The following is a 22,009-nucleotide window of genomic DNA, read 5'->3' as shown; positions in this document are numbered from 1 at the left end:
ATTTAAGTTTTTTGGTCATGACCTTAGCTTTTATTTCCTGATTTAATTCCTGAAGTATTTGCGCTGTTAGTGCATCCCGTTGTGCTTGAAAGTTTTTCCTGACATTGTTTCTTCGTTTGATTAGCTCGTCCAGCTCAGGGTCATTTTGGAATTTCTTGGGAGCAACTTGTGTAACAGTGGTGGCATTTTTGATGTGTTGTTGTATTGTATCTGTTATTAATTTTACTTCTGTGTCTATGTCTTCAGGTGGGAGAAGGTGAACTTCAGGGTATGCTTGTATGTCGGCCTTAAATTTAGTCCAGTCTGTACTGATAATTTTTCTGTGTAATTTACTGTTTTTGGTTGGTATCGACACTGTGGCAATTACCGGCATATGATCAGAAGAGAGTTCTTGAACCACCTCCATTGAAGTGACCATTTGTGTGTTGGTGACTATGATATCCAGAATGTCTGGAAGAAAATTTGAGTTTCTATGGTAGAATGTTGGTTCTGTTGGGGCTCTGATTGTTAAGTCGTAACTTTCTGCTAATTGCTCCAGTTTTCTGCCATTATTATTATACTGTCTATTTCCCCAAGCCGGTGATTTGGAGTTGAAATCTCCCCCAATTATACATAAGGGTGCCTGTGCTATAATATGATCAATTGTTTCTAAAAGTTCTTTGTTTTTTGGAGTGCTGTAGATCGCAGAGATAATGATGTCACCTGCATTTGATGGAAGAATTATGTTGGTAGTTTCATTTTTGTGACCTATTGGCATGTGTGCTATACTCTTCTTGATTAGGATTGCAGTACCTCCTCCTAATGCCTGTTGTCTGTCCGTTCTGTATATGATGTAATCTGGTATCGAAAATCTCCAATTTGGTTTAAGTTTGGTTTCTGATATTAGTGCAATGTCTATTTCTTCTTTAATTAGGAAGTGAGTGAGTTCGTACTCTTTATTCCTTATGCCATCGGCATTCCAAATTAGAATTTTTAGAATGTTTTGTGCATTACGATTAGGCTCTGTCATGCTGGTTTTTCTTTGTGGTGTGCTTGTAGGTCTTTTGTCTTGAACTTTGTGGTCTAGTTTTATGCTCATGCTCCTCCTCACTAGAGGTGTCGGTGTATGATTCTATGTCCGAGTGAACTTTGGCCATTTTTGATGTTAGTGTCTTGTCATCTGTGTTCTTGTGAGCAGTCAATAACTTGTTTTGTTTGTTATTACAGTTTCCATCTGTCAGGTTTTGTTCTTGTTTTGCCATTGTTTTTCTTGTTCCTGCCTGTGGGTATTCTGGTTGAACGATTAATGTAAGTAGCCCTTCCAAGATGGCTTGTTTCCTTTCCTTAGAGGTCTGACATTTTTCTGCTTGCCTCTTGATTTGCAGTATATCTTGTATGGCTTGCTGGAATTCCTCGGATGCCATGAATCCTACTGCTTCCTTGACTTGTGCTATAAATTTTGATCCCTTTCCTAAAACTTCTATGTCGTTCTCTTGACTTGCTGTATTGTTGTTATTTAATTCCTCTGCATTTCTATATTCTGTGATGTTACCTTGTTTGCCAGGATCTATTTTTTCTGTGATGGATCTATCCTGGTTGGGGTACATGTCCTTGTTGGTATTTTCACCTCCCTTTCCTTCTGTGGTCTGGAGTTGTCTGTTCTTTTCCGCCCAATTTAGGTTAAGTGTGGGGAAATTCTTCATAGAAATATCTGGAGCCCTAGGTTGCCTGTCCATGTTTGCCTGTGGAAAATTGTGTTGTCGTCCTTGCACTTTGTTGAGGAGTGCAGTCTGTTTTTCCTTGCGTATGGGGCAGGAAGAGTCATTTGCCGCGTGGTTTCCCTCACAGTTTGCACACTTAAATTCCATTTTATTAGCTTTACAATCCTTGGTGTGATGGTTTCCTGCACATCTAACACATACTTCCCTTTGACAGCATTCTTGACTGTGGTGTCCATATTGCTGGCATTTGTAGCATTGCAACAACTTCATTTGCCTGCGAAAGGGCTCAATGTTAACTCTGACACCTTGGAGTGAGGTTATGTTGTTGAGTTTTTCCTTCTGATTGAGGGGAATTTCCACTTTATAGATAGGGTATTTGACCCTTGTTGTCGCATTGGAAAATTGTGTTACAGTTGTAACATTGAAATCATGTTCCATAAGCAGCTCTTTGACTTCGTCAGCTGCTACAGTCGGGTGAAAACCTCTCAACACTGCAGTGAACGAGTTTGTTTTTTGCTGTCGAAAGGAGTAATGAGGGACATCTTTTAGTATGTCTCTGCAGATGTTATGGATTTCCATTGTTGGACAAAGTATCTTTCCACCCTCCCTGATATATATTAATTGCATATCTTTATGTAGCATCGCTATTTTTTTGGCATATCGCTTGAACATGTCAAGAGATGTAACAATAATGGGAGGGGGTTTCCTTGGCCGTGGTGGCTCAATCACCTCTGGTTCCATGCCTGGATTATTGATTATTATCACTTCAGGAGTTAAGGGGTTTACCCTAGATGGTTCCTTGTCATGTCCTGCACCCTTCCTGAGACCCTCAGAGTGCGGGAGGGCTATTCCCCCGGAGGGTGTGACATCAGGAAAGGGGCCTGCCACAGACTGCTGTACGTCTGTACAGACTCGCCCTGAATGATGTTGTCCGCTTGGCCCAGTCGCTGACCTTGATGCGGCTAGGCCGTGGGGGTCTGACCCCGACTGGGTTTCCACGGGTGTTGTGTTTGAGGCAGCTCCCTTCGTTGGCACCGTTAGGTCTCCCGGGGCTGTTTCAGTTGCCTTGAATGCGTAAACCAAGTGTGGGGATTTAAAATTGTCCCTGACTTCACTGTTTGGGGTTCTCAGCTCACTGTCCGAGAGATGCACTGCTCGTTTATTCCTTTCCACTCTGATTGGAGTACTTGTAGGTACAGAGCTGATTGTAGCCTTTGAATCTTGCTGTGGCTGGTACGATGGTATGTAATCGTCGCTGTTGTCGTCGCTGGGAAGTGTTTCGCCGTTTTTGCCCTTGTTGCCATTGTTGACTTTGTTGCCTGTGGTGTTTGACTTTTCTGTCATGATGGTCTCCAGTTCTTGTCGAGCAGTATGTTCGTGTTTACCTCTTAAATCTTCTGCTTCGGTATTACTACTGAAGCTTACCTGATTTTCTTCATTGTTGCAAAATTTCTCTTGCTTATTCTTCTTTTTACCCATTTTTTTGAGTGCAGAAACCTGTTTTGTCGAAAACTCCTGTTTATTTAATGATTTGTTCACATCCATTGTGTTGTCTCCTCCAAATTCTTCATTGGCTTAAAATTTTTACAAAACATTAAATTTATCTGCCTTTCAATTCACTATTAAATACTCTCCTTCTTCTATTATCAACCGCTCGGCCGAAAGTCGAAAGTCGAAAGTCGAAAGTCAAGAAAGTCGTGTGTAGAAAAGTGAAGTGAGAAAGTAGAAAGTCGAAAGTAAAAGTCGGGTGTTACACGTCCCTCCGCGGAGCGCGACCAATCACGAGCCGCGGAGCGCTCCGATTGGTCGCGCAACAAGAAGCCAAGAAAACTTTTCACGAAAAAAATTCAGTTCCCGTCTCACTCATCTAGCGACAGCGGCACAGCTCAGACCTACGATGCCCCCCAAGACGAGCGGTAAGGCAGCCAAAAAGGCGGGCAAGGCCCAGAAAAACATCTCGAAGGGCGACAAGAAAAAGAAGCGCAAGAGGAAGGAAAGCTACGCAATCTACATCTACAAAGTGTTGAAGCAAGTTCATCCGGACACTGGCATATCATCTAAGGCCATGAGCATCATGAACAGTTTCGTGAACGACATTTTCGAGCGCATCGCGGCAGAGGCCAGCCGCCTCGCCCACTACAACAAGCGCTCCACCATCACCAGCCGCGAGATACAGACGGCCGTGAGACTGCTGCTGCCCGGGGAGCTGGCCAAGCACGCTGTCAGCGAGGGCACCAAGGCTGTCACCAAATACACCAGCTCCAAGTGAGCAGGTCTGGTGTGCACATGCTTACATAAACGGTCCTTTTCAGGACCAAGAACATGATCATGAAAGGAAATGCTTCTGCTGCTGTTCTACAATTCCCTCAATCCCTATGATAGTAAATGTAAGCTTAACCAAGGCAGAAATATTTTCATTAAAAAAAGTCTTTAAGACGCATGGTTTACTGGCTGAGATATATATATATATATTTTTTTTTTTGCTTACTTCTGTGGTCATTAGTACATTGCTACAAATATATTTATATATATAAAAAAATAAATAAAAAAATCCTTTCTATTTAATTTAGTTAGATCATATATCAATATTAATGGCAAAGACCAGTTGCATCGATTCACTTTGAAAATAATTCCATTTGTGCTAAAACTGGACACAGTAAAAAAAAAAAAAAAAAAAAAAAAATATATATATACACACACACACACACACACACACATAATTCGAATTCATATTATGCTTAACTGCGTTTGAATTTGCAATCATGCACAAGATGTTTTGTACTTCGAAGTAAAAACAACATAATGTACTATTTAACTACCCACAGTACAAATGGATCCAAAAAAAAAGTGAATTTTCATGCAGACGAAAATGCTTACATTTATTCTATTTATATTAAGTACCCATTACTAACAGCTTATACTGGGTGGAATACAACAGTTGACATGATTTTACTTATATGGCAATTTAATATTTAACCAAAATTAATGGTAAACTAATATTTTAAAGTGTCATTTATGGCCCCTTACCTTCAGCATGTTTGCTTCCTTGCACACAAACGAGGACAAACACATCACCCAACTGAAAAAAAAAAAAAAATTTCACTTGCATCACAAATAATTTAAAATTTTTCACCACATGAAGTAAATATTTCGCAATAAAAAAAAATATAGCCCTAGGACTCGTGTGCACACCTTTTCTTCCCCACATCGCACACGCAAACAAAACTTCCAAATTATTACAAAATCACTCGATTATTATACATACATAAACACACATGTATTTTCCGAATAAGTGAGAAATGCAGGCCGATGAAAGTCAAATTTCGTTTCGGAAATTAAATCTCGCACAACTACCGACACATAACCAAACTTGCGTACATTTACATAGCATTAACCCTCTAAATAATAAACAAATGAAAGCAGAAAAAACAACATCGCTACCCACCGCGCGCGCTCCTGGCGGCGGGAGTAGGAACTACTTTGCACACAGACCGACATAGCCCCCTGCCAAAAACAGTAAAATAAATAATATATATAAGTCTTTTGGCGGGAAAAAATTTCTCAACCGCCTGGGAGCACCCTAGTGTGTGCCTGTCTTTAGGTTATGTTACTTTTAACTTCATTTTCTACAGGCAGACGCGAGGGTGCTCGCCCATTATTTTTATTTTTTTAAATTCTTTCCTACCTTTGGTGTGCCATGCAAGAATTTATCGTCAAAATGGCGGCCCCGAGTGCAAATTTCTCGTCTGCACTGCTGGCTGGATGATTATGTGATGTTTTGAAGGAGGGTGTTTTTTTTTTTTGTTTGGATTTTGTGTGAGGGGGGGAGGGGGCTGGGCTAGCTTTTTTTTTTTTTTAAATTTTCTAAACATTCATCTCTTATGTAACAGTGTTCAGCATTAAAAAATTTAAAAGAAGAGGCACTTACTCATCAATTTCAAAACAGCCTATGAAGAAAAATAAAAAAAATTTAAATTCATTCCAGTTTTATACATTCATGATTTGATCACATGTATAACTTTTCTTTTTTATTACCTTATTTAATTTTATTATTATTACTACTATTGCTGCTACAACCTAGAAGATACCTCAGTGATACTAATACCTGCTGGTAAAGTTAAAGGTTTCACCTTTCTTTCTTTAAACATATCACAATACCTTTCTTGAGTTAAATATTATCTAATGGCTTTAAGAAGTTATGGTAATGTTCATCAGTTATAGAGTGTGGGTTTGTGTGTGTGTGTGAGAGTGTATTTTGAAGAGGGCTTTGGTGGTTGGGATGGTGAGGGTGGTGGGTGTTGTGTGTGGGGAGGGGGGGGGGGGGGGAAGTAAAAGAGTGTTCATTACACGATTTCTCCTGTTGTTTGTAACAATCACACCTGGTATAGCTATTTCGAGTGGCAAATACAAACTGCAAAAAAAAAAACATCTATATCATTGCCAACGGCCATATCACGATGAACACACCGGTTCTCGTCCGATCACCGAAGTTAAGCATCGTCGAGCGTGGTTAGTACTTAGATGGGTGACCGCTTGGGAACACCACGTGCCGTTGGCACTACTATTTTGCACCCTACAGAAAAAAATTTTTTTTTAAAAATTTCAATTTTAAATTTTTTTTTCCCCCACAATCACCACATTTCCCCCCCCCCCCCCCCCCTAACACACACACACACACACACTCACTCTCTCTCAATCAATCAATCAATCAATCAATCAATCAATCACTCACTCAATCACTCACTCACTCACCCACCCAGCAGCAGCTGTGAATCTTTGCATGTGTATACCTCATACAAAATTCAAAGTGAAAAAATAAATAGATAAGTGTATATGTATGTATGTATGTATGTATGTATGTATGTATGTATGTATATATGTATATATATATATATATATATATATATATATATATATAAACACACACACACCTATTTTGAAGTTTCTCTGTTTCAGTGGGCAGTTATGTATAATAATGAGAGATTCAAAAAGACGTTGATAACAATGTCATCAATGCCTGTTTAGTGTGCTCATTTGTTGGATGGTCGGCAGCAATACTAGAGGTGGTACAGCTGTAACCTGTAAAATTGTACCTGCAATGTGTTGTGTATGGAAAAAAATAAAAATTATATCATCTAAATTTTTGTTATCCAACAATAACCTTCCCATCAATGCATGATGTCACAGTAGCCATAGCTCTACTCTTTCTGCCATATAACATTGGGGGAAAAAAAAAAAAAAGGAGCTATTAGAATAATAACAAAAGATAAAAAATCATCTAACTGCAGACCAAAATTCAAAAAACTTAAAGTCCTGACTGCCATAAATGAATACGTTCTAGAAACTTTTTATTCATTCTTAAGAAAAAGAAGAAAAAAAAAATTATTATTTTTTTTTTTTTTTTTTTTTTTTAGATATTCGCACATAGGTATAACACCAGAAATGCTAGTAAATTGAGGATAGTTGAACATAACACTAGGCGATTTGAAAATGGACTAAATTACTTGGGAGTAAAACTTTACAACTTAATATCACAGAAAATAACTAAAACAATTTACCAGTATTAAAAAAAAAAACAGTAAAAAAAATTCTTCTAGAATATCCTACCTACCCTCTGAAGCTATTCTTTAATTTGATTGATAATAGAGAAATTGAACTGTTAATTTGTTGAATGGACTTGTGATAACAGCTGCTTCATGTTTTGCATAAAGTTAAATTGTGTAACATGTTATGTATTTTTTTTTTTTGAAATTTTTTTTCTTGGTAACTTGCATCATGTAAATATTAATTGTCTGCACATACATGTTCTATATCCCGGAGCCTTGACTCCACGTGGGATCAACAGAACAAAAATACAAAAAAAAAAAAAAAATCCAGCTCACTAATCTAGGTGCATTTTGCTAACAATATTTGGAATATATATATATATTTTTTTTTGTGTAACATGCAAATTCTGTATTATTCTGCACACATTATTTATAATCTTCTATCATTTTCTTAGATAATAACTATTAATTCATAAAATAGATTGTGTGTGCATAACCTCCTGGAAACATTTGCACTTACCTCCTACTTTACTTTTTCATTTAAGCAATCCTATTCGCATGTATACACTTAGGTTGCAGCATCGAAATTGTGTAAAATTCAAAGTGTGTATTGCCTGAAAAAAAAAAAAAAAAAAAAAAAGACATACCAAATATTTGCATACAGCGACACACTACATATTTGCACACAGTGGAGTTTTGCGGTAATTAACCTAGCACAATTTACCACACGCAATCACACGCCCGCGATGAGATAACACACTCGCTGTTTTCCTGTTGACCGGCACGAGGAGTAAGAAAAATTGATATTTACACGAGCACACACTCCCACACTAGTCACAACGTCGGTCATCAAGTTGTGTTGAAAATTCCTGTAGCCTCTGTTTTCCCAAATGATTTCACTTAAAATTTCATTTAACAAGACCATAAACAAATTTACAATACTAATTTCTTAAACAAACACTTCAGCGAACAAGTGACTGTCGCATTCATTACAAAGCTTACAACTTAACAGATGTTTCCGATGTGAAATAAAATAAGAAAATGTTTTACAACCAACCTAGAACATTTAGTCAAAACGTTTTTGTCCTGGTTTATGATTATTTTCCGTGACATGAATGTTTCAAAACTAATAAAAATACGAATGCAGCCAAATATAATGAAGTTAGCACATAAAAGACGACTTAAAATATTTCATTTTTCGAGAATTGGCAGAGCAAGAACGCACAGGTCCAACGGAAATTTCTTTAAAGATAAACGACCATCGGACAAAAACACCCCCTCCCCTCATCCTCAAAAATACGTGAATAATATACTTTTTCAATTATATTTTTATCGTTTTTTTTTTTTTTTTTTAATATACTCATTAAAACTTCAAAATAAGCAGGTACTCGTGTGTTTTTCTCTCTACAATGTACCTGATCTCGGTGCGTAAACCTACATCATTTAGAGATGGAATTAATGTACACATACAAGTAAAATTTTGTTCCATTGTAAAATTGAGAGAAAGAAGGTTTTCCAAACGCATTAAGTATGGAGACTTTAAATAAGATTACGAGCTTATAAATGTTTGCAACGAAATAAAGTGACCATGTATCTGCAATTTCAAAAATATTTTTGCTCTGCTAACCTCACATGCAAGCAAGTAAAAATAACCTCACAACTTACTTACCTCTCTCAATTTCGCAGTACCAAAACATAGAAGGGATAAATAGGATAGTTTTTATTCGAAATCCTGCAAGAGTTTTAATTTTTATTAAAATATTTCTCCAATGTAGCATGTGTGTGGAATACTTCATCAGCAACTTGCATCTGCACCTTGAGTGAATTGAAGGGCAGCCAGTTTTAAAAGCTAAACAGAAACTGCACTCTTGAGAATGCATCAGATCCAAGTGAAATGCTTGTTGTGTGTACAGTTAAAAGTTTTATTATTCACACAATGAAAATGTAAACAAAATTTACTCACAATAATAATCACATCATCCTTGGAGGTGCACGAAGAAAGCCATTCCAGGTGGCACTGAACAAGGTGATTTGCTAGTGCTTCCACAGCAAACAGCCTTCATGAAATTATCTCCACATTTTCAGCATACTATACACTAAAGTATACCTAAGTTAATTTAACCATTTTCAAGTGATTCCAGCACAAATTACGTATTTGATTCCTTGAATAACATCTGCAAATGAAAAGTTCCCTGTTTGGTGTAGCAGTAAATTTAAACAGCTCGCAGTGCAAATTAAACAGTGCAGCTGCCATAAAAAAATTACACTATTAGTGGAACTGCCCATTATGTCATCGTAGACTGCTGACATTTAGAAAACATTGAAAAATCAGTGCTAAAGAAGCCCTACATTACTTTCGCTGTCCAAAGTGCGCTGCTCCCTACGTGAGCAAGGCATCGAGAATTTTCTGAACCGTCCGCAACCAGAAAATTGGGTAACCAGATATTTGCAGAGAGAAAAATTTTATTTTCACTTTGCTCTTGCATTCTGTAGGATCAGTCTCGTCATGGCAGATACCGCAGCAGCGACTGCAGCACCAGCTGTTGCCCCATCACAGGCAGCTTCCCCGAAGAAAGGCAAGGCTGCGTCGAAGAAGCCACGAGCCAAGCCCGCGCACCCGCGCACATCTGAAATGGTGGCCTCTGCGATCAAGAGCCTCAAGGAAAGGGGCGGCTCATCACTGCAAGCCATCAAGAAATACGTCGCCTCTACCTACAAAGTAGATGCGGAAAAGCTGGCACCTTTCATCAAGAAATACTTGAAGGCAGCAGTGGCTAGCGGCGAGCTTGTCCAAACCAAAGGCAAGGGTGCGTCTGGCTCCTTCAAGCTGGCTTCAGGGACCACCGGTGCTCCGGACCAGCCCAAGGCTCCAAGCGGCAAGCGTGGTGCAGCTGCCCCTAAGGAAAAGAAGCGATCCGTAGCCAAGAAGGCAGCGGTGGGCAAGAAACCAGTCATGAAGACTCCGCCTACAGCAGAAAAGAAAAAAAAGGCAGCAGCTGCAACCCCCAAGCCCAAGAAGGCACCTTCAAAGGCAAAAAAGGTGTCCAAACCTCCCACGAAGAAACCCCGTGCTCCAAAGCCAAAGAAGGTTGCCCCAAAGAGCAAGTCGCCCAAGAAAGCAGCCCCAAAGCGGAAATGAAGATGCCAGCAGGACCGCTGGCACTTTCTGTGGCACTGTACCACCTTATCGGCCCTTCTAAGGGCCAACAATACTAGTCATGAAGGTATCAGTTGTTGCAATCATTGCCTCCTATAGCCACACCTCTGCCGTTAGGTAAAATTCTGGTTAAAAAATTTCTTATGGTATTTGAAGCGGGGGAAATAAATAAATAAATAAAGAAATTTATCAATTACATTGTGTGTATAGTTTAGGTGCAAAATTATTTAAAGTTTTTAAGCAGGAAAACGTCTTACAAACATCTCACTCTTATTTCAGCATATATATATATATATACACATATATACACACACACACACACATATTTTTTTTGTAAGGATTAGGTCTCAGGGTATTAATGGTGAACTTTATGCTGCTGCTGCTGCTGCTGCTGCTGCTGCTGCTGCTGCTGCTGCTGCTGCTGATGGTGCTGCTACTGCAGACAGGCACTGTTTGAAGAGTTTTTATTTCCTATGCAGAATACATTGCATTGTGTGCAAATCTTTTGTGTACAATATAAACAACCACCTCAAAACACAGACACTATAACTGTGTTTTTCCAAATTCTTATTAATGTAATATATTATTGGCTGGGTAAAGGTCAACGACAGCTAATAGGTACAAAAAGCCAGACAACTGTTTTCCTTTCAAATTTGACAGTTATTTTTAGCCCTAATAAGGGCTGTTTTTTTTTTCCCCCTTGCAAAAAAAATGGCAAGGAACTCAAGCACGCTCGCCACGGATACGCCGGGCAAGCTGGATGTCCTTGGGCATGATGGTGACCCTCTTGGCGTGGATGGCGCACAAATTGGTGTCCTCGAAGAGCCCCACCAGGTAAGCCTCGCTGGCCTCCTGCAGCGCCATGACGGCCGAGCTCTGGAAGCGCAAGTCTGTCTTGAAGTCCTGGGCGATCTCTCGCACCAGGCGCTGGAAGGGCAGCTTGCGGATAAGCAGCTCGGTACTTTTCTGGTAGCGCCTGATTTCTCGCAGCGCGACAGTGCCAGGGCGGTAGCGATGTGGCTTCTTCACTCCCCCCGTGGCCGGCGCGCTCTTGCGAGCCGCCTTGGTGGCCAGCTGCTTGCGCGGCGCTTTGCCTCCAGTAGATTTACGAGCCGTCTGCTTCGTGCGCGCCATCGTGGTCCGTCTGCGCGTGCTGTTTTTTTTTTTTTTATTTTTAGACCACAGCCCCTCCACGCTGAAGTCAGTCTCACACAGCCGAAGTGTTTGTGAGCCCTGCTAACCAAATGGGAATGATTTGACTTGAGGGAATTGATGCGTGCCAGGTGGGACCTATACGCTTAAGTAGACAATATATAAAACTGCCATTGACTCCTCCCGCTCCTGGGAGGGAGGGGGAGGAGTCATGGCGACGTGCGTCTGGCGCGATAAAGCCTGTAGTAGTGCGAACTTAGCACTCCTACAGCCTATGGGGTGTAGCAAAGGGTTAGGCAACAGTAAACCAGCGACGCACTGGAGGAAACCTGTTACCTGTAATCTGAAAAGCTAGCGCGACCGATGGGAAAATATGGACGCGGAAGAGGTATAGTAGGCTATAACCTTTCCAGGTGGGATTCCTGGAAAAGCTATGTTGGTGCTCTCCGAGCAAGTACACAGCAGGGTTGTGCGAATTTGACAATTGCCTCGGTGACACCGAGGGCGGCAGGAACTCCTGGCGCGACCTGCAACTAAAAGTAGAAACACATATATACAACACTCTATAATTAGTAGGAGTGGGGGGGGGATACTGGGTTGGCATTGGCATGCCAATGCAGCATCTATGAAGCACTGAAGCACTGGTGCTGTGGTTGGCGTCACTGTGCAATAATTGAGAAAATGGGAATGAATTTTTACGATGGTTGACTATTATTATTATTACAACTACTAGGGAGATGTTGATATACACTATGGGGGGATGTTAGGATGCGAAAGAGTGAAGCACTAAAATAAATTGGAAGGGCATGATAACGTGGCTGTTGCACTATGTGGCTGCGGGAACCATGGCAGGATCTTGGTGCCATCTCCCCTGCTGACAGGCACTGTGGGCGGCGTCTCTGTGAGCTCCCCTGGCGGCGCAGGGGGGGGGGACGAAGCACTTCCTGGTGGTAAAGATGTCAGGGTATAGGGAGAGAAATTACGTTGTAAAATTAGAACTAAAACACTAATAACACTAATAATGAAAGAGGGAAAAAAATCGTAGAATTAAAGCTGAGCGATGCCGCTGAGTTTTTAACAGTTTATCTTAAAGTGTTTGCAATGCGCCGGGCGCAGTTATGTACTATGTCGGCACGAGTGTTTTCTGCTGATTATTTTGGTGTTTTTTATTTGTTTCTGCGTTGAATATTGCAGAAGTTATTTACATTTTAGTGAATCGATGCGTGACAAGTTTTTGGTTCCTGAAGTTTTCTGAACAGTCCGCAACGAGCTACAGCTACCCCGAGGCCACGCCCCCTGCGCGCGGCCAGCCAATCAGTGCTGGTGCGGACTACGGTGATTTTTCGACTCGTTCAGGGCGGTTTCTCGCATAGAATATGCTTTGGCCTTTTGTATTTTCGTACATCTTCTGGGTGATAACGACCTAGCCTGTTTATTAGGGGATTTGTGTGTGATTCCACTGTTTTATAAAAGGCTACAGCTTGTTTAATAAACTGTTCGTGCATGGTGTCTATGCGAATCTCTGTGTGTACTCTCTTCATGGGAGCATAGTTAGGCACATGCGCGATTTTTCTAAGAGCCTTATTCTGCACCACCTGCAGTTTATTTAAGTGCGTTTTCGCTGCGTAGCCCCACGCTGGAGCCGCATAGGTCATGATGGGTTTCACGCAGGCTGTGTACAGTAATTTGCTATTTTTAATGCTTAGACTTCCCTTGTGGTTTAAGAGAGGATATAAAGTTGCCAGTCTTGCATTCGCGAGTGCTTGTTTATTCGATACCTGTTTGCTCCAAGTTAGGCTTTTATCCATGTGGACTCCCAGGTATTTGACACAGGTTTTGTAGTGTATATTGTTGTTAAAAAGGCGTAGCTGAGGTAGGTTTGCCGGTACCTTCCGGCGTGTAAAGACGATCGCCTCACATTTGTCGACATTGATAGCTGTTCTCCAATCTGTGAACCACGATTCTAACAGATTCAGTGATTCTTGTAGGCGCCTGACTGCTTGTTGCGATTGAGTTGAACTAGCATACAACATGGTGTCATCCGCAAAACACGCGATGTTGGCTCTGGGCAGTTTCGGTAAGTCAGAGACATATATATTGAAGAGCATGGGGCCAAGTACACTGCCTTGTGGTACACCAGCTAATATTTTACGTGGAGTAGATGTGGCTCCTGGGATGCTTGCACGAAAAGATCGTTTACTTAGGTATGCGTCCAAGGTTTTTATATACGTATCTGGGAGTTTTATGGCTTGGAGTTTGTATAAAAGTCCGTCATGCCAGACACGATCGAAGGCCTTTTCGATATCGAGGAAGACTGCCGCGGTGTAGTGGCGCCAGTCAAAGGCCTGTGTTATATGCTCAACTATTCTAACGAGCTGTTGAGTGGTGGAGTGGCGAGCTCTAAAGCCAAATTGATAGTCTGGGAGCACTTGTTGCTCTTCCAGGTGTAATTGGATGCGGCGTGCTATTATTTTCTCAGCTACTTTCGAGATGGTGTTGAGCAGGCTTATTGGTCGGTAGCTGGACGGGAGTTGCGGATTTTTGCCAGGCTTGGGAAGCAGAATGATTTTTGCCTCCTTCCAATTGTTAGGCCAGGAGTTGGTGAGAAGGATGCCATTTATGCAGGCTGCTATTGCTTGAAGAGCTGGGATTTTGAGGTGTTTTAGGACAAGGGAAGGGATTTTATCTGTTCCTGGAGCTTTATTAGTCTTCAGAGATTTTATGATTCTTCTGACTTCCGCTTCTGTCGTTAGAAGGGGTTCTGAGGTTGCAGGTGTAAGTCGCATGGCCGCTACTTGCTCCGTTATTAGGAGGGAGTGGGGGGGATTGTTTGGTAGGATGTTGGGTTGGAAGGCCTGTTCTTGGCAGTCAGCAAGTACTGTAGCTTTATCTTTAGGCGAGAAAGCCATGTTTCCAGTAGGAAGTTGGATAGGCGGGATAATTGTGGGCTTGGAGGACAGGTTTTTCGCCACTTTCCAGAGTGTGTTGTTGGCTGTAGAGAGCTGTTGCACTTTCGCATCCCATTGAGTGGCTCGATGTACACTAAGTTTGGCTTGAAATTCATTGTACAGGTCAGTGTATACCTTCTTGAGCGCTGGGCATCTGTTGCGTTGCCATCGGCGCTTCGCCTGGTTTTTGGCTGTGATTAGCTGTTTTAGTTGCGGGGGGAGGGCAGTAGCATCCACTTTCTTTTTCATGGTTGGAATAAAAGTATTTATTGCTTGGGATAGGGTCCTAGATAATTTGGCAGAGTACTGCTGCAAGTCCGCAGCCACTGTAATGGTAGGAACAGGGAATAGGTTATTTTCTATAAAGGAGTTGAGTCGCGGCCAGTCTGCTTTGCGGAAATTATAGGTGCGTTTGGTTTGGGCGGTTTTTGTGTAAACATCTTCAAGTGTAGCAATGACTGGTAGATGGTCTGAGTGCAGCTCGTGGATTACTTCAAGTTCGTAGATGAAATTTGTGTTATAATAAATGGTGAAATCTAGGATATCAGGATATTGCCTGGGATTTTCAGGATAGCGGGTAGGATGGTAGGGAGCGCAGACCATGTATTGGTGTAGCTGCTGGTGTGCAAACAGCACTCTGCCATTACTTGTAGTTCGGGCGCAGTTCCACGCAGGGTGTTTTGCATTTAAATCACCTAGTAGGAGGAAGGAAGAGGTGCAAGTGGCTAGGATTTGGAGGTTTTCAGCTGTGATTGAGCGTCCTGGGGGAGCGTAGGCTGAAATGATAGTACATTTCTTGCCTTTAAGTGATATAGAGATTGCTACTGCCTCTATGCGGCCTAAGTCAGGAAGTTGTACTTCATGGTGTATTAGATTGGTGCGGACAGCCAAGGCAACCCCTCCACCCTGGTTGTCCCTGTCCTTTCTGTGGATGATGTACCCAGGTAGGAATAATTTTTCAGTTGACGAAAGATGGGTTTCTGTTAGTGCTAGTATCTGGACATCATGCTCTCGCAGAAATTCCTGAAGTTCAGGCGTTTTGTTTCGCACACTGCGTGCATTCCAGGTGGCGATCGTCTTTAATGTTAATTTATTATTGTGCTCCATCTTGAGGAGCAGGTGCGACTGGTGCCATGGCCATAATTAGGTCCACGGCGAGGTGAATTCTGCGGTCCGCCGCGACTGAAGTGTCAAGCCAGGCCGTTAGTAGGTTGCAAAGTTTTTGCGCAATTTCCATGACAGCAGGGTGTGCACCTGCTACTTTCGTGAGCGTGCCTTGAAGGACTTGGCAGTCTCGATAATTTGTGGCTATCCTCTCTGGTGTGATGTGTACTGGAGGTTGTGGCAATGGCATGCTGCGTGCCACAATGGGGGCTGCTGGCCTGATTGCTGCTGGATTTGGCTGTACCACGACAGTTGTAGCTGGTTCGTTGTGGGTGACAGGCACCTTAGGAGCCGGTGTGGAAATAACTGGCGACTGCACGCAAGCCTGTTGCATTGGTTGTTGTATATTATTTTCTGCTGGAGCAGAGCGGTGGCGCAGCCTTCCTGCCTGGCTTGATGGTTGGGCAACTGGTCTGGCCTGACGTGGCTGGCGCTGTGCATGCTGGTTTCCTGTACTGCGGGGTGTACCAGCCTGTTGACTTTGGCGAGCTGCCTTTCGACGCTCCCACTGTGTTGGCTCCCATAGTTCCGGGAAGTCCTGTTTCAGAGCCTGGTACCTGTTATCGCTACGAGGGTCCCAGTCATCTCTGTAGCCAGAGGTTTGCCCTCCTTGTGGTCGGGTGTTGTATTGCGGGTTTTGTTTACGCCGTGATGTGACCACATTCCACCCTGGCTCATGAGCCACGTTGGCGGGTTGGGTTTGTGACTCCGTTTGCTGGTAGGCAGGTGCACGGTCCTCGGCATGTTGTGTCTGCCACTGAGGGCGTCTATTTGGACGCCGGGTCCATTGTTGGTGCTGCTGCTGCTGGTGCTGCTGGTGCTGCTGCCCCCTAGGACGGCGCCTCTGCAGCTCCCGTTGGTAATCGGGGCAGCCCATGTATCTGGCATTATGTGCCATGTTACATCTGGCACAGTGTGGCGGGCGGGGACAGTCCTCCTGTAGTTTGTGTGGGCCGGCACATTGCGGGCACACTGGCTGTTTGCGGCATTGTTTTGCTATATGCCCAAGAAGACAGCAATTCGTACACTGGAGTGGTGTATTTTTATATCGGTAGTCCACCAGCCTCACTCTGAGTCCAATGACAGTGGTCAATGTACTCATTAATGACTCGCTGCCCTGCGGTACATCTAGTTGGTACATGTTTATTGGACGACGAGTCCAGTCGTACATTTGGTAGACTGATAGTACTGGTATGTTTTGAGCCAGTAGGTCCTGGGTAATTCTGGCAGTGCTAGTTCCCCCTGGGATGTCCTTAAGCACATATTTCAACGGTTTGTCTGCCTGCACGCGTGTAATAAAATACTCGGCCTTTATTTCATCAAGTACTTTAATGGCTGCATGGTACTGCTGCACATTGGTGAAATAGTACAGTGTCCCCCTGTTGGTGTTTTTCGCTGAGAAAATTAATCCTAGCCTGTTGAACTGGTCGTACAGCCGTTCATATGGCAGCGCGGCTGTGTGGGTGACTGTGATTGGGGCAGTGCGAAAGGGATTCGCGCCCTGTTGTGCAGTTGAGGTGTCTGTCAGGGCTGGGTGATCCTGCGCCACGCCCGGCGGTATCTGACTGCATGGAGGCGAACTGCCTGGTGTCTGGCTGCCTGTTGTCACATCACCTGTGACATGGTGATTCAGGGACTGAATTTTTGTGACTCTGATGTGTTCGTCGCTACTCTTTCTCTTGAGAACACCTTGTTCAAGAGAAGAGGTTTCGCGGAATTCTACGTCACTCGAGGTCGCCATGTTAGCTAATTAAATAATAACAATAATAATTATTCCTACAGGATTTATTACGATCGCCTAGCAAAGGAAGGGAGTGGAGCACCCACTGACCTACGACCCTGGGACTGAGTTAGCCAGGGCCGCGGCTAGGCAGCGAGACGCTGCGCCTCTGGGTGTCACACACTCAATTTAAAACCTATCCGTCGCACGACGCGGTCGTTCAAAACTGGGGGCGGAATTCTGGACTATTCTGACTACTTTCAGGATGAGCAGCAGGACTACATCATCTCCGAACGAAGCTAGGAGCGGAACTGAGCGCGTGCTGTAAAAAAATTTCAACAGTTTTGTTAAAGCTGTGGTGCACTGCGATTGGCCCGGCATCTCCATTGGCTGGCGAGAACAGCCAATCACAGCACAGAAGTCGATCCATAGAAACTAACGACAGAGGCGGCCGAGCAGCAGGACTCGTACCATCGCGGTTTCGAACCGTTTCGCGGCGCTAGCTGAGAGCGCCGGCCCCCCGCCCGCGGCAGGGACCACCCACGCACTTATCGCAGACGCCGGCGCAGACGCCGCGTCAGCACCGCTTATCGCGCCCACCCAGGGCGCGCACAGACACGGCGAGACGACCGCCTCTCCCAGCACGCCGCGCGCCAACAAACCGAGAAAACACTCACTGAGGCTGATTGTTCCAGACCAAAGTCTGTACAACCAGCTCGTGTCGCGCATGAGAGTGCTGGCCCCCGGGGGCGCGCAGATTTCGCTCGTTCGCGAGGGGTTGCAAATCTCGTGCGAGCACGAGCAGGCCTACAAAGCACTAAAAACGTATCTTGACTCTGTTCCAATACCCTATTTCACCTATAGTACAGCCTCAGAACTTCCGCAAAAAGTTGTTATTAAGATGCCCCGCTCAACCCCAACTGAAGCCATCAAAGAGGACCTCGAGGCGCGCGGCTACACTGTCCTCGACGTCTATCAATTTAAAGCTAAATGCTCGGACCCTGCCGACCCCACAAACACCTGGGAGGAACCACTGCCCCGTTTCTGTGTGACTGCCTCAAAAAATGACACACTGCCGCTGCTCACCACTCTCAAAGTCGTCAACATGACAAAAGTTGAAGTGACACAGTACAAGAAACGCGTAACAGATGTAGCCCAATGCATGAACTGCTGGCAGTTCTTGCATACTAAGAATTTCTGCAGATTGGCCACTCGATGCAAACACTGCGCCGGGCCCCATACCTACGCCGCCTGCCCCAACTTGGGCAAAAATCCCAACTGCGCCAATTGCAAAGGCAAGGGAGTGCACGAGGGCAACTCAAAGCTCTGCCCCGAATACCTGAGGCAAGTCCAGTTCAGACAAAATGTTGCGTCTTCGCACGCTGAGCCCGCTCTGCCTCGTGCACCACAGGATTCGCCAGCAAATTTCCCGCAGCTTCCTGCTCGCGCTCCGGCGCAACTTGTTCGTCCCACGCTTTCTTTTGCGCAGGCGGCACTCAACCCCCCGCAAACACAAACACGAAACATACAGCTTCCTATTCCCATGAAAAACCCGCCGATCCAGCCCACCGCAACTCCAAAATCACCCCCCTCCCCTCCATCCCTCCCCACCCCCGGACCATCTCCCTCAGGCGACTGCGCTGGCATCCAATCCTCACTTTCCGACCTCCGAGACCTCATGAATTTCCTCCGTGACGCCAACTTCGTGGCCTTTATGGCCCACATGAAACCATACATGCTCCTCGCCAACTCAGTCGCCGACTCATCCATGAAGACCCTCCTGCTCGTGCAGGCCCTGACGACTTTCATGGGCTGCGAGTAATGGTAGTACATCCCGCAGCAGCGCATCCTGGCTCCCTTTCCCTGCTCTACTGGAACGCCAATGGCATTTTTAAACAGTTATACGAGCTGGAGCGCGTATTAGAGATGTACGGCGTGGAGGTGGCCCTAATTAATGAAACTTTTCTTAAACCTAATAAACGTTTAATAATTAAAAATTATATTACTTACCGCACAGACAGAGTAACTCAAGGCGGAGGGACACTAATTTTAATACACAACAGAATACCACACCATTTAAATAAAACAATTTCAACTACCAATATAGAAAACACCTCTATAAATATTCGCACTCAAACAGGCCACATAACTTTAGTTGCAGCATATAATCCGCCTAACAAGCCCTTACTAAACGAAGATTTAAATAAATTAATTGATCAACCATACCCTTTTATTATAGCTGGCGATTTAAACGCCAAACATACGCAATGGCATAGCAGGTATATTAATGTCAAAGGGAACAGACTTGCTCATCACTCCACACTAAATAAATACACAGTTCGAGGCCCGCTCACCCCAACTTTTTATCATGCAAATTTAAATCACCAGCCAGATGTTTTAGATTTAATACTCACTAACATTGAACACTTAAATATTGAAATGGAAGTGCTCCCAGAACTAGATTCAGATCACCTGCCCGTTCATTGTCTTCTGGAAGCGAACATCTTAAAACACCCAAATGCAGTCCTTTGTAAAACACCTGTAGTAGACTGGGAAAATTTTAAAATAGAAACAGAGGAACTATTTGTCAATAATTTGGAAATAACATCAGCTGAACACGTAGACTCTGCCGCGGAACTAATTCAAAGTACGCTAATAAATACTCTTAAAAAACACACTAAATTCCTAAACAGGCGAGAATTCCTTAAACAAGCATTCCCGGAGGCCGACCTCCTACTCACTAATAAACGACACGCGCGACACGTTTATCAAAAACACCGCACTAAAGAAAACAAAGATAAATATTTCTCCTTGAAAAAACAATTAAAAAACACTCTTAACAAATTAAAAATAACTAACTGGGAGAACTTCATGTCTGAACTTTCCGACCATATGAATAAATTTTGGAAAATTTCAAAAATATTAAGAAACAAACATAAAAATACTAATTCTAACCCAATTCAAGCACCGACAGGAGAAATGCTGTACGAACCAGACGATAAAGCAAATGCAATAGCAGATAGCTACGAGGAGCAATTTTCACCTAATAATGATTTAGGGGACCCACAATTCACACAAGAGGTGCTTGAAAACTTAAATAATTTCCAACAGGCCCCAGTAATTTCCAATCCAGATTTAATTACACTTCCCGAATTACTCACAATTGTAAAACGCGTTAAAGAAAATAAAGCCCCAGGACATGATAAAATTACATATAAATTAATTAAAAACCTGCCAGTAAATGCACTCCTTGCCATTTTAAATCTGTTTAATGCTATTTTGACTTATCAACATTTTCCGCAGATATGGAAAACTGCAAAAATTATCACTTTACCTAAACCTGGAAAACCTCCTACAATTCCTACCAACAGACGGCCAATATCTCTCCTTAGTTCCATTAGTAAATTATTCGAGAAATTACTACTTTCAAGACTACAATTTCATTCTGTAGTACACAATATTATCCCGGATACACAATTTGGTTTTCGCTCAGCACATTCTACAGTTCACGCACTCACAAAATTTACTACAGAAACCATGGCTGCCATGCAGAAAAAAGAATTCACAATAGCAGTATTCCTAGATGTCGCCAAAGCTTTCGACAAAGTCTGGATACCTGGTCTGATACAAAAATTAATTTCTTTCAATTTTCCTGATTGTTACATCAAATTACTAACCAGCTATTTTCAGGATAGGAAATTCTATGTTACCATTGACAAAGGCCATTCTTCCACTCGCTCCATCACTGCTGGAGTACCTCAAGGCTCTGCCATTTCTCCATTTCTATACAATATTTATACTGCTGACATACCAATTACTCATTCAAACATCCAAATGTATGCAGACGACACAGTTATCTTTACCCACGACAAAAGTTTACCGTATGCAATCCTACGCACACAACTTCAATTAAACGATCTCGAAATATGGTTCAATAAATGGAAAATTAAAACTAATCCCACTAAATCACAGGCTTTAAATTTTACCAACCGTCGGCTTAATCCAACACGAAATGTAACTTTAAATAACGAAATAATTCCCTATTCAGAAACTGCAACCTACTTAGGATTAACTATCGACAGAAAGCTAAGATGGAATACACATATAAATAAACTCAGGGGGTCGGCATTGGCTAAACTTCACCAACTTTACCCACTACTTAAAAGCAGTAATTTGCCTCGTCACCTAAAAATACTAATTTATGTTTCTACTGTCCGCTCAGCATTCATGTACGGTAACGAAGTCTGGGGTAATGTATCCACCTATTATAAAAATATTCTCCAAGTCATACAAAATAAATACCTCCGCATAATTGGGAACGCCCCTCCCAGGACAAGGACAGTAGAACTGCACGAACGACTAAAAATTCCCTTAATTAAAAACTACCTTGTTTTTCGCAACAATAAATTTTTTCATAAACTCCCACTTCACAACAACCCGGTTATTAAACGCATAGGCGATTATAATCCAGACATAAATAGACGTCTAAAACGCCCTAAAATGGCCGTAGATCTACAATAATTAAGTAAAAAATGAGTACAGACGCGGCCGCTCTCGCGCCGCGTGTCTCTTTGCGCCACAGCTCACAAGTAAATACTATTCTCGGTCCCGGACCGTCAAGA

The 22,009-nt window shown here is 43.0% G+C and overlaps 1 protein-coding gene and 1 non-coding gene across 2 annotated transcripts in view; both read left to right on the top strand.

Annotated features, from left to right (window-relative positions):
- Positions 1 to 19,209, top strand: part of LOC134544559 (uncharacterized) — a 28,070-nt gene extending 8,861 nt beyond the window's left edge. Inside the window, exons 2-3 of the mRNA XM_063388487.1 lie at positions 17,921 to 18,153; positions 18,877 to 19,209. Of these exons, the coding sequence (XP_063244557.1) occupies positions 17,921 to 18,153; positions 18,877 to 19,209 (566 nt within the window). The remainder of the gene's footprint in view (positions 1 to 17,920; positions 18,154 to 18,876) is intronic.
- On the top strand, positions 6,140 to 6,258 carry LOC134544567 (5S ribosomal RNA). The gene has a single exon (XR_010077873.1). It is a non-coding gene; the product is annotated as a 5S ribosomal RNA (ribosomal RNA).
- Positions 19,210 to 22,009: the final 2,800 nt, after the last annotated feature.

The sequence above is a fragment of the Bacillus rossius genome, unplaced genomic scaffold (genome assembly GCF_032445375.1).
Source record: "Bacillus rossius redtenbacheri isolate Brsri unplaced genomic scaffold, Brsri_v3 Brsri_v3_scf42, whole genome shotgun sequence".
Lineage (NCBI taxonomy): Eukaryota > Metazoa > Arthropoda > Insecta > Phasmatodea > Bacillidae > Bacillus > Bacillus rossius.
This window is presented reverse-complemented; position numbering and strand designations above follow the sequence as displayed.